This window comes from Notothenia coriiceps, unplaced genomic scaffold (genome assembly GCF_000735185.1).
Source record: "Notothenia coriiceps isolate Sejong01 unplaced genomic scaffold, NC01 NC01_scaffold00016032, whole genome shotgun sequence".
Taxonomy (NCBI): domain Eukaryota; kingdom Metazoa; phylum Chordata; class Actinopteri; order Perciformes; family Nototheniidae; genus Notothenia; species Notothenia coriiceps.
This window is the reverse complement of record NW_011348733.1, coordinates 19,010-30,787: the sequence shown is the minus strand read 5'-3', so window position 1 is coordinate 30,787 and position 11,778 is coordinate 19,010. Positions and strand designations below refer to the sequence as shown.

Sequence of the window (11,778 nt, the reverse complement as noted above, 5' to 3'; positions counted from 1 at the left end):
ACCACGGCCTGTCGTGAGCTATTGCTTAAATATAATAGTGCATTAAAATCGGGTAAACAGTAAGACACAGTATGTTAATATCTTCATCACGTGGCCATCTTCTTTAGCAGTGCAATATGTTCCCTTAAAATCTATTCACGTTCTTTGTATTTCATAATATTTTCATTTCATTGGATATCTGTGTACTCTAAAGCAGCGCAGGATGTATGTGAATTTAGTGGGTCTGTGCTCTCTGAGGGATTTCCAGTTTACCTTTGTAGCCGACTGCACCAGCTGCAGTTAAAGCCGATCTGAGAAGAGACACATGGACCACAGCTGGAGAACTGGAGACACGCTGAGAATAAAGAAAACAGAGAAGGGCGAGGAGGAAGAGCGAGGAGGAAGAGCGAGGAGGAAGAGCGGCTTCTGTGAGTTAAAGCCAAATGCATTAGCACCGAGCATCGTGCTGATACTGTATTGTCATCACAAGTTATTCAGTTTCTAAAATTGAACGGAAACAAATACAAACTGTGGATTTTTGCAAGACATGTATTTTCAAAAGTAATTTAGAAGTTGTACGTACTAGGGAGAGGGAGCATCTCCACCGCTGTAGAATTGGATATTTTGGACTTGAGGATGTCGACCTTGTGATACTCATAAATGGTTCTCCGACGAACATCTGCAGCGTGTCAGAGAGGATATGATGTCGTTAATAACTAGTGAGATTTAGAGAATTGTTTAAAGAGTTGGCTGGCAAAAATATGGTCGGAAAATCAAGTTTTAAAACACCAAATGTGCCACTCACTTGGGATCTGCTCGATCTTATGAAGCACCACAAAAGCGTCCGACAGGCCCACCTTCACAGGATGATTCTCAGAGCTGATGTCGCTGATGTCTAAAGGAATCTTTGAAAAATAAATCTGTATAACTAAACGAGTGTCGCATTAACAGGAGAACAGGAAGGAGGGAGGACATGTCACCTCTTTGTATGCGAACACGATGCGTCCGTCGCTGTGCAGAGCGGCCTGGAAGGTGAACGGTCCCAGACTGATGTCGTCCTGGAGGTGGATCCGGTTCCACTGAACCACCAGGGCAGTGCCTACAGGGGGAACAAGCATAAACACAGTCATTGAAATGAAGCTCAGCGCAAGTTCTTTCAGGAAGACTGGTTCCCACACGCTCATTCACAATTCTCCCTCACTCACTCGCCCCTTTCTCAGTAAGTAAAGGCGCAACTTACCCAAGCTAAACCAATCGGCTGCGTCTTATTCCCCACAGCCAATCACAACACACCTGGCAAAACGTTTACATCTGCTCTTTCTCTCCCCTGACAGCATCGTTCAGAGAATTGATGCAACCCTCCTCCACCTCCTTCACCTCCAGTTTTTCAGGTCCAAGCCAGAAGAACCCTTATCACTCCGGACTTTTATTTTCCCTTAGTACTCACCACCACCACCAAGGTCTAGACCCCGGGGGGTTTCTCTCTCTAGTCGGCTTCTCCTCCCCCTTAATTAATCACAGTATGATGGGGTCTAATCTCCAAAACGCTATTGTGCATACGGCAATACAAATGTTATCAACTACAAACTAAGTCTCTCCTGATTGAAATGCATTTAAGATCAATATTCCACACAAGAAGAACAGATGACAGTTGAGTAAAATGACAGTGTCTACTACCGTTATCAAAGTAAACCACAGTAGAGTTTTGGGACAGACTCGGGTCGAAGTTAGCCATCAGAGGGGCGATGTACTGAGTGGCTGTGAGCATCCGGTGGATTATATCTCCGGTGTAAATGAATCCTGGGAGAGGAACACACGCAGAGGTTAGCATGAGGGTTAGTTCAGCTTTTAAAGAGTGAAATTAGAGCACGTTCAAGCTACCAAAGGAAACAGCGTCCAGACTCTTTGGGCTTTAATCAGCTTATCTCAATTGCTAGTGCCAAAAATAAACTTAATTTTTTATACAAGTAACATGTTGACTTTGGTCGTCTTTTTTGATCTTGATATTAAATGCTTAGCTTGCTCCCGTCCAGTCCAAAATGTCTGTATTCATATAATGTGGTTGTATTTGTAGCCCAAATAAAGATGAAATCTCAAACTGCTTTGAATGAAGAGCCTCATCATGACTCTGAGCTCTCGACTCCCAAAGAGAAGACGCGTGTGGTTAAAGATTTACCTCCAGTTGCCACCGTGATTTCCTTTAGTATATGTCCGTAGAAAGGGAAGTCGAAGGAGAGATTCACTCTCTGGAAAAGAGAGAGAAAAACTGTTATTAACTGTTTGTTAAAGATGGTCAAAATACACTTATGCAGCAGCAGGGTATATGCCGAAACCCGAAAGTCAAATGTAATCCCTATTAAGACCCTTTTTTAAGACCCTTTCCATACATTTCAAGATCTCATCGCCACTTTGAGTTTTAACCGGTTACACACCACACATTGACTATATACAGTATTGATTGTCCTTCCTCCTTATCTTCCAACCATTTGGACGCAGACTTGCATTTCCCCATAACGATGTCTTAAGCCCCACGGACCCTTCGGCGGGTCCGAAACCACAACATCTGCAAGCAACAGTGTTTTCACTATAAGTAAAAAAAAAATTGGGACGGACACTATAATTTACAGTTTTTTACTGTCTTCAATCTGAATTTTCTTTAACATAAAAAACATCTATATTGATTCTGACTTTTCAACATCCAACTCACAGGTTTATCATTACTTTGAGAAAAAAGATTATTAATTTTCCCCTTTTAGAAGGGAAGATATGGTCATTTGTTCTGGGAATGTCATTTTCGAGCCTGAAACCTGAAAAACAGGCTCGGGGTTTAACAGGTTTTAACAACAGGCGTAAACGGACCTTCGCTCGCTATCGAGCAGTGAGCGTGCGATGTCCAGTTCAGATGACGTCAAATCCAACGGGATGCCATAAATAAACTACAGAGAATCACACTACACACCTACGCAATGATTACATTCAGGCAAGCTGTAGAATACAAGCTCTTTGGACAATTGATATACTTATTGAAAACAAGCTACAAAATGTAATACCTTGGAAAATGCCGTTTAAAAAAAATTGATTTATCAACTTTTAATACTTTTTAAGACCCCGCGGACACCCTGAGCAGACAAAGCAGAATGTTTCATCCTGTAAAAAAGTAGCTGTAATGCTACTGAGTGAGAGTTAACCCAGCTTATGTTCTAGTATACATATAAACTGTAATATGATGAGCCACACTATATCACAATGTCTCAAAATCAATTGGAATCAAACTTCTTCAACATTTAATTTGAATATAACCCTGACTGTCCCTTCCTTCCCACGCTGTGTTACCTCTGCCTGCCTGTGGGTGCTGGACAGGAGGCCGCACAGCTTCACCTCGTCCTCCTCCTCCACCTTCACCCACAGATCTCTGCCGTCTCCAGAGCCGTACACTTTGGATGTGTAGTAGGCGTGATCAATATCCTGCCAAAAATACACGGATTGAAATACTTTAAAATCAACATTAAAAAAATACTATGTGAAGATGAATATAAAAAAATGTGTTTTAGGAAGGAGCTGTAAAAAGTGAGCTCCAATGCAAGTGAGGCTATGAGTTTTAACTTTTGACAGGTATGGAAAGTAAAACATCTGCTGCTCATCAAGCAATCACAAAAGGCTAACTTAAGTTAAGAAATAACATAAATGAGTCGTGTTAGTTGCGGATTTCTGGTATTTTCAGATTCTTGTTCCAAAGAGGACAACCATTTTGAGAAACTCTATAAAATAATTGCATTTAGTTTTTCCCTCTAGTCTTTCTTGCCAATTATTTCTATGTATTAAACATGAAAAACAGAAAATGCCTAATATTCTCCAAATGTCATCACATGTACTTACAGGAAAGAAAATGTAAGCTGTTTATGTATAACATTCATTTATATCATAACCATATTGAACAGTTTGATCCATAAGATTATTTCAGACCAACATTTAAACTATTTCTGTCAAGTTTTCATCCTCGAGAACTGCCATTATAATCGTAAACTGAATACATTCAGTTACTTTCAGTTATTAAAATATTTCAAATTGTACTTCTTCAGCTGTTAAACCTCTCTTTTCGGTAAATATCTTTACCACAATCTGAGTGGAGTTGTCGTGTCCCTCCTCCATCAGCAGCTCTGGGTCTGGTTCCTCTGGTTGGTGCTTGTCTCTGTAGTGGCCCCTCTTGTCTGCAGCCCAGCCAGGGGCCCGGGGACTCCTCTCGGTGGGCCTGTTGTTCTCCGTGACCACATACCACGCTCCCTCTGGAGAGGACAGTCCCGGGGGGTCAGCGCCGTACACTCCTGAGGAACAAACAAGGGGAGATAAGTTTATTTTTTCCAAAAAGTGATTTAAGCTAATCAAAATAGAGGACGCTTCATTTTCTTTCCGTTGTAAGCTCTTATTTATACTCATTGAATTCATATTTTTTTTATCTTATAGTTGCTTTTCTATATATCTTAAGGTACCAAATCTGCCATGCTCCACTTTGGGGAAATCAGTTAAAATGATGCACACATGTTTCACTCCAGTTAAACATAAAGCTTCCATGAAGAGCTTGGAAACTGAAACACAACATACTGTAAATGTAAGATGGGGAACAAATGATTTTTTAAACTTCCATAGAAGGACATAAATAAAGGAAACTGTGTGTTAAGGGAATGTGGAGAATGCCTCGAACATCTCAAACATAAGTAAACAAACTCCTGCCCCTCCTTCTCACTCTCATAAGGACATAAACAAACCCCCGGTGGGTGCCATGTGGCAATCCTGTTGGTCAGTGCCCCCCCCCCACTCTTCCAGTGACAACAGAACGTCTTAATATCTCTTTTCACAGCGGAGGGTGAAAGCATGCTTCACATTCTTCACACCAGCAGATCCAGGACCAGGCATGTGAGGCCGGGCTGACGTGGGTGTTGTGTCTATATTTCTGTCACACGGTGGCCCTGTGTTCTGATGCTACATAATCTTAGTGGTACCAAGAGCTTTTATTGGTTATTATGGAGTTCAATTACTGCCACTCAGATTGTGTAAAATGGTCTTTAGATCAACACAAGTGAGACTTATTATGCAATTCAATACAGCTCACTCATTCACTATTTTGAACTGGAAATAAACATTTGTAAGGGTAAAAGTTAAGGGTTGTTTGCCACAGAAAATAGCTACAAGTTCTGGCACAAACCAGGTAAAAACAAACCCAGATGCTTCAGAGAAAACCTTTCAAAAAGCACAACATACTGTCCATAAAGCTGCAAATGGCTCCAACAACTACAGGACACTGAAATGTCAATGTATTCCCCCGGTATCTCCAAAGAGAGTATTATAAATTATTAAAATTCTGCAATTTTAATGTGGTCTACATTTTTGTATCAACTATTTTCCACTTAGCTAAGCACAAACACAAGGGAACACACTGAGAAAGATAAGAACATGTCAAAAGATCTGCCACATTTTCTGTACTTGGCATATAGGCATTGGTGTAGAACTAAACATATCTTTCAAACCAATAACACAATATTTATAACATTAATTACAAGAAAAACTAACAAAAAGATGACGCAGAACCACACAGGAGGAAACTTTAAAGCTAAGGTTAAAGTTGATCATTTGTTATGTTAGCTAGTTTATTGTACCGATTTATATACATACATAATATGACTTACAAATAATATTTTACTTTAGTAGGCCTATTAGCAGATTCAAGACATATTTATTTACTTACCATACACGGATTTCAGCTTCATGAAGCTTATTTGTAACTGGAAAACAATAACTAGTCCTGTGAGGAGATGACATGTGTTGGTCAGTGTCATCGCCATCCTGCCCCTCAGCTCGTAACGCATGTTAAATGCTCAAACATTTAATTTGAAGCAATGAGTTGGCGCCTCTGACAGGGAAAGTCCAAGATCGCGATTTGTGAAGTTGAAAAAAAGTGCCCACTTTTCTGAGAAAAAGTAAAAGAAAAGTATGATTTAATCTAGATTAACGGTACATTTGCGCCATGTTTATGATAGAGGTTTGGATTATCCGCAGATCATCTGTGCATCAGTTCAGTTTGAGGAATAAAACACCGCTGCTCGGTGATGAGAGCCTGGACCAAACGGTGCCTTCAAGTGCAGTGGGAATCTTCACTTTTCATTATCAACCCAACATTTTTTTTCTACAACCTTTGAAAAGCGAATTTGAGCACCTGTAAAAGCGCTTACAAAATAAATGTATTATTATTAAAAGGAGTTGTGGAGGATTTTTTTTTTACTTAAAAAGGCTTTATGCTTGGTTATGACGTTTGTGAAGACATTGTTTACCAGAGCACAAGATTGTTTATTCTCCAGTCTCTTAATTCTCACTATTTCTAGATTGGTGCATTTACTTTGAAATGCGAAAATGTGTTACATTTTGCACAATGAATTGTTTGGATATTTGAAAAGGGGTTTGTCATATTGTAAGATGCAAATTGCCACACTTAAAAACCCATTTTAACCCTTGCATATTACAAGTCTCCACCTAATGGCAAAACATGAACATCGGTTTGATTTGGACATTGTTTATAGCGAATCCTATTTTGAAACGCTTGCCTACAGGAGGCTTTAAAACTAATGATTATAGGGAGCAAGTGAAGGCACCAGCATGTAGGTCTCTAATGTATTTACAGGTTTCCCCACTAGATGGCCACAGACACAACCATCCTTTATAACTAGACACGTGAAGCCATTTGATTAAAAATAATTTCGTTATATCTTAGGGAGGAGCTGTTTAGAAAATGCTGTGGGCCATCGTCAGTACACTGTTAAATAATTAAACTTTAAAACATAACATATTTAGTACTCGGGAAGAGAGGAATGTACATATTATTTTTTATCAGCTATACATTTACACATCCTTAACTTACTTAGGGATAACTCTAAACGTTTTCAAAGGAAAGATCAATTGGACAACTCAGATTGTTTTCATATATTTTAATGCAAGAATGCAATACCCCAGAAAAACATTTCTAATGGATGACACAATAAAATAAAAACTTTAAGACAACACAAGGACACTTGATAGTGTAAAGGTCAGGTTTCAAAATGTAATATGGTCAAAAGGCAACACAAGGAGGGATGAAAAATGAAAACATAAGCCGTTTTTTGTCTGCAAGCGCTTCTTAACATTGTGTCAAAGTTTCGAGCTGTCAAATCAATACATCTGATGGAGGGATACATTAATGCAAAAAAAGGGAACAAATAAGCTCTTCATTAAAAGTTCTTTCAAGTGCATTTTTAAAATTAATCATTCCACTACTTCTGAGACATTATATTAAAATATTTGTTATGCTGATTCAGTGGTTATATTCTTGTTTATGGCACATGCAAAAAAACAACAACACAGTAGTGTTTCTAATCAATGTTTCATTGTCTTTTGCCGTCGTTACATTATGTATGTGATGTGCTTTAAGATTTATCATACAAATGTAAAAATGGAGGCCACATGAATCCTGGGAGAAAAAGGCATATTTCTCAAAATGATGTACTGCGTCATGTTTTTCAAGGTGTCAATTATGCACCATCAATACTGCCGACATTAGTCTAATTAGTCTCCATCATCTAGATATCAAAATGATGTCTACAATGATTAATACATGTTTATAAATGCTATTGACAGCACCTTTAATCAACAGTTATTTGTGACGGATGTTGGTGGAATAAGTAACTGAAGATCAACCTTCAACTTCAGCTGATACTCAGCAGCTCCACCTCAAAGATGAGAGTGGAATTTCCTGGGATGACAGGCGGGAATCCTCTCGCTCCGTACGCGTAGTCCGACGAGCACGTCAACCGGGCCATCTGGCCGACGCTCATCTGTCAAATAAAGGAAGAGCGAGTTACATAAAAGTTAACAATATGGTGTGATGTAAAATGGGGGATTTGTATATTCGTCATCTCTGTTGAGGAACCTAAAGCTCCAAAAACACTGCATTCTAAAATTCCCACAGTGCAAATCAATTATTTGGTTAACCCCCTTGACTGAATCACGCACATCTTTTCTTCTTCTGCCCCCATTTTGTTAGTTGTGCTTTGACAGGAAAGCTACTTCAGTCCCAGAACACAGTCAACCATTTGCACTGCAGGGCAGGGTAGTTCAAATTAAATTAATTTGTGGCGGCTTGCAAAAAAAAAGAAAAAGGGTTATGCTCAGTTTCAAATAATATGTGGGTGATATTTGGCAATATGAGCTGTTGTGAATACATGAATAGTTAAACGTGGCACCTGCTGCAGATTACAGGCTGTCACATGTGTAGCCAACACTTTCTCTTAGCAAATGTAATGGCCCAAAAGAAGACTGCAAACTGAGCGGAGTGCTGAGCTTGTGTTTATAAGGAGATATTATATCTGGTAAGGTGGAAGTTGACACATAAGAGAGCAGGTTTTACTGTGTTCAGTTAGCGTCTACTTGCTGGGTAGCTAACACGAGCTAGTTAGCTGTCTGCAGATATCAGAATGATTAAGAGCAGAAACAGCTGAATTAATGAGCTGACTTTTCTGCTTTCAGCTATGTTACAGCTGATTTAACCATAAAGGATGTCAGTGGTCCGTTTGAAAAACCTTAGGCAACAACAGTTCACAGCTGTATGGAATAACCCATGTCTTAATATGAATTACCATGACATGAAGTGCAGCTGGCACAGGTTTATAGCTTAAATGCCTTGCAATTGTAGACAAATATTGCATTACAGCAATGTTGTAAATGATATTAAAATATAAATAGTTTGCCATTTTGGCCAGCCCCATTACAGGGCCTACCCAAAAGATGAGTGAACCACCATGAAGAGTGACATGTGTGAAGGTCTCCTCTGCCTCACCTGAGCTACACCCTCATCCCAGGCTCGGATGACCTGTCCCTGTCCAATCTTGAATTTGAAGGGCTGTCCTCGGTCCCTGGAGGAGTCAAACTTGTTTCCATTTGTCAGCGTGCCTGTAACAGGAACAAAAGACTTGTTAACATGATTACTTATTTTGCAAAGTCAAATAAAGGTACGTTTCTCCAGCACCAAGGAGTCTGCGTATTGAGTACTTTTAATCTCGGCACTTTAAGTATATTTTGATGCTGATACCTTTTGTACTTTGGTAACATTTGCCATTCAGCACTTTTACTTGTAACCAAGTATTCGCACGTTGTGGTATTTCTGCTTTAACTCAAGTAAACGAGAGTACTTCGTCCTCTGGTCTATTAGCTCGGTGTGCTTTATTTTTCAATTGCATTTATTTAAATTTAAAACAGGTAAATGAATGTTTTTTTAATGTAATATATATGTAGCTAAACATACAGCACGGTTAGCTTATGTTAGCCTAATGACGGGGAATCAAAGGTAAGCGATACTGTTAGCTATTTATAATCGCAGAGATTTAACAAACGATATATGAAGTATTAAATGACCAACATGTGGGTTTCAGATTAGCATGCTTAACTATTGACAGAGCTAGGCTAGTTGTTTGCAGTCCTTGTGCTAAGCTAAGCGTGTTCATGCTAATATTTCCGTAACGAACAGACATGCAAGCGTCACCGACCCACCGACTCAACCCAAAGCCAGTACGCCATTTCCACGATCTGAAGCTACACCAGCTGTCTGAGATTGTAACCGACCACAGGTTGATTTGTAAACGGGCTATATTAGTTATCATAAATAAACGATTCACCAATTGAACAACCTTTGACCGGTCATTTTTGAATCAACGTTAGATCTTACCAACGTAGTGCACGAACACAGTCTGTCCCTTTTGTGGAAAGGTTCTTCCTGAAATGAGACACAATAAAAGGTGGTTGAAAAAAACCGAGTGAAATATATTTATTTTGTTGGGTAAATGAATAAAAATGCTACAATTCTTACCGTCTCCTGGTCTAAGGGTTTCTACTTCTACTCCCATTGTTCTTTTTTCCAAGTCGTCTTCCCCCGTTTACCGGCTTCCTGGACGAGCCCTCTATGTTCAGTCACACGCAACCTGATTGGTGCGTTCTCTGTTGGACTGTACCATTTCTGACGTGGGTGAGAGGGCATGCGGGCGTTTTTTTTGCTTTTAATTCTTGTGTGTGTGATAAAACATCCATGGTGTGTCTGCGTGTAATTGGTTGTCAGAGCGTGAACAATGTGCGAGGAAGGTGTGTTTTTGAATCAAAAAATTAATTATAAAAGGCACCTGGGGCGTTAGTTATACTAAGGGAAACAGCGGAACTGTGGTGTCATCTACGTTTGTTTTTATTACTGAGAATGTCAATTAAAGCGTATTGTATGACAATGAATACATTATACGTTATATCTGCATTGCATATTACCATTACTGTTGAATATTGAAAAATTGTATACAATATATTGAATTAAAGCAACAGCAGAGCCTCTTTCGCTCCCCCCCTCAAAAGAAAATGCAAATGGTTTGTTCCACACCCACTGCAGACAGTTGTGGAATGTAACGTAAAGGACAACTGCGCCCATTTTTTAAAGTATAATAATAATAATAATAATGCATTTTATTTATATAGCGCTTTTCAAAACTCAAAGACGCTTATAGTATAGGTATAACGCGAACGTATAGGTTCGCCTATCCAATAAAACAGTTAAAAAATATTTGCAAACATGATCCACTCTCGCACAAATCTATAAACTATAGTGCTGGAAAATCTCGACAGATGAATGAAACGGGAAAGATGTTATAGAGGACACAAAGCACCCGTGAACAGTAGAATAAAGTAGTAGAAAGAAGCAAAAAAGAAGGTAAATAAATATGTACATTTTAATAAAAGAAGGGGTTTCTGAATATATGCATTTGCCACACCTCCCAAATGTCCACATTTCAATCCCTGAAGCCTAATGAAGAAGGTAATTCTTCCAATTTGATAATAAAACTAATAATTATAAACAATATTATGTTACCATGGTTTAGGCAGTAAAACACATACTTGATTAATGTTTAGTTTGAATATTTGCGGATGTCAATATTAAGGCCTTAAAAGGAGGTCGTCCTAATTAAAGGTAATTACTGTCCCAAATAAATGTATTTTGTTTATATCTTATTTGAGAAAGTGTTTTCTTTTGGACAGGCTACAAACACGTGGCAATGATTGGCGTCAAGCAGCTGAAGAGTCTTGGTGTTGAGACTTCTGAGCAGGTGTGACAAAAAATATGCTGACACTTTTCCAGCCAGACGCTCTATAAGGGGTTGAGCTCCATTGAGAGATTTAGGATCCGATGTGCACTGCCATTGACTGATTCTCTGTAATTGTTGTGCACATGAAAACAAGAAACCTGAACTCGATACCATAGTATTGTGCATGTGAAATATACATATTACAAATAATTATTATTATTTACATTTCTTTAAGCAATACCAAAAAATATGAGAGTATTCATATTCAGAGATGTAACATTTGATAATGATTTGGCCCCTTTTCACGTTCGGCTCGGACCACACCCATTTTGATCTCACCCCTCTGTGTTTTGATACACAAATCCATTTGTGTTGTTATTTTTAATACTTTTCTCTATCGTTCATCTTTTTCTTTCTCTTGTCTTTTTTGCGAAATGTGAAAATGTTTACCTGTATGAGCCACAAACAGTTATTCAAATACAAAATACATTTACAAGAAAAATGTTAACATCTCACAGGCATCTGCAATGTTTCTAGAGGCCCTGACAATTATAGAATCTTCTTTCGATAAGTAACTAACGATTGTGGGTAGTGGAGAGAAAAGTACAATATCTCCCTATGAAATTTAGTAAGTAAAATCTGGCCTTCAGCAAAATGAAAGTAT

General features: G+C 38.8%; 2 protein-coding genes across 2 annotated transcripts in view; both read right to left on the bottom strand.

Annotated features, from left to right (window-relative positions):
- Positions 1–5,840, bottom strand: part of LOC104949381 (plexin domain-containing protein 2) — a 9,279-nt gene extending 3,439 nt beyond the window's left edge. The window contains exons 1-9 of the mRNA XM_010775744.1: positions 5,720–5,840; positions 4,093–4,301; positions 3,313–3,444; positions 2,156–2,225; positions 1,657–1,779; positions 960–1,078; positions 785–884; positions 563–658; positions 253–334 (exon numbers count right to left, since the gene is read on the bottom strand). Coding sequence (XP_010774046.1) covers positions 253–334; positions 563–658; positions 785–884; positions 960–1,078; positions 1,657–1,779; positions 2,156–2,225; positions 3,313–3,444; positions 4,093–4,301; positions 5,720–5,840 — 1,052 coding nt within the window. The remainder of the gene's footprint in view (positions 1–252; positions 335–562; positions 659–784; positions 885–959; positions 1,079–1,656; positions 1,780–2,155; positions 2,226–3,312; positions 3,445–4,092; positions 4,302–5,719) is intronic.
- A 1,098-nt stretch (positions 5,841–6,938) lies between these two features.
- LOC104949378 (FK506-binding protein 1-like) lies at positions 6,939–9,968 on the bottom strand. Its single transcript, XM_010775740.1, has 4 exons — positions 9,863–9,968; positions 9,722–9,769; positions 8,837–8,949; positions 6,939–7,835 (listed from the first exon to the last, which is right to left on the bottom strand). Exons 1-4 carry the CDS (start codon positions 9,897–9,899, stop codon positions 7,707–7,709), a joined length of 327 nt encoding a protein of 108 aa, XP_010774042.1. The 5' UTR covers positions 9,900–9,968; the 3' UTR covers positions 6,939–7,706.
- Positions 9,969–11,778: the final 1,810 nt, after the last annotated feature.

Coding starts and splice junctions, on each gene's coding strand:
- LOC104949378 (XM_010775740.1), bottom strand. CDS start 9,899: ATGGGAGTAGAAGTAGAAACCCTTAGACCAGGAGACG. Junction 9,770..9,862: donor AACCCTTAGACCAGGAGACG/GTAAGAATTGTA, acceptor GTCTCATTTCAG/GAAGAACCTTTCCACAAAAG. Junction 8,950..9,721: donor TGTGTTCGTGCACTACGTTG/GTAAGATCTAAC, acceptor TTCCTGTTACAG/GCACGCTGACAAATGGAAAC.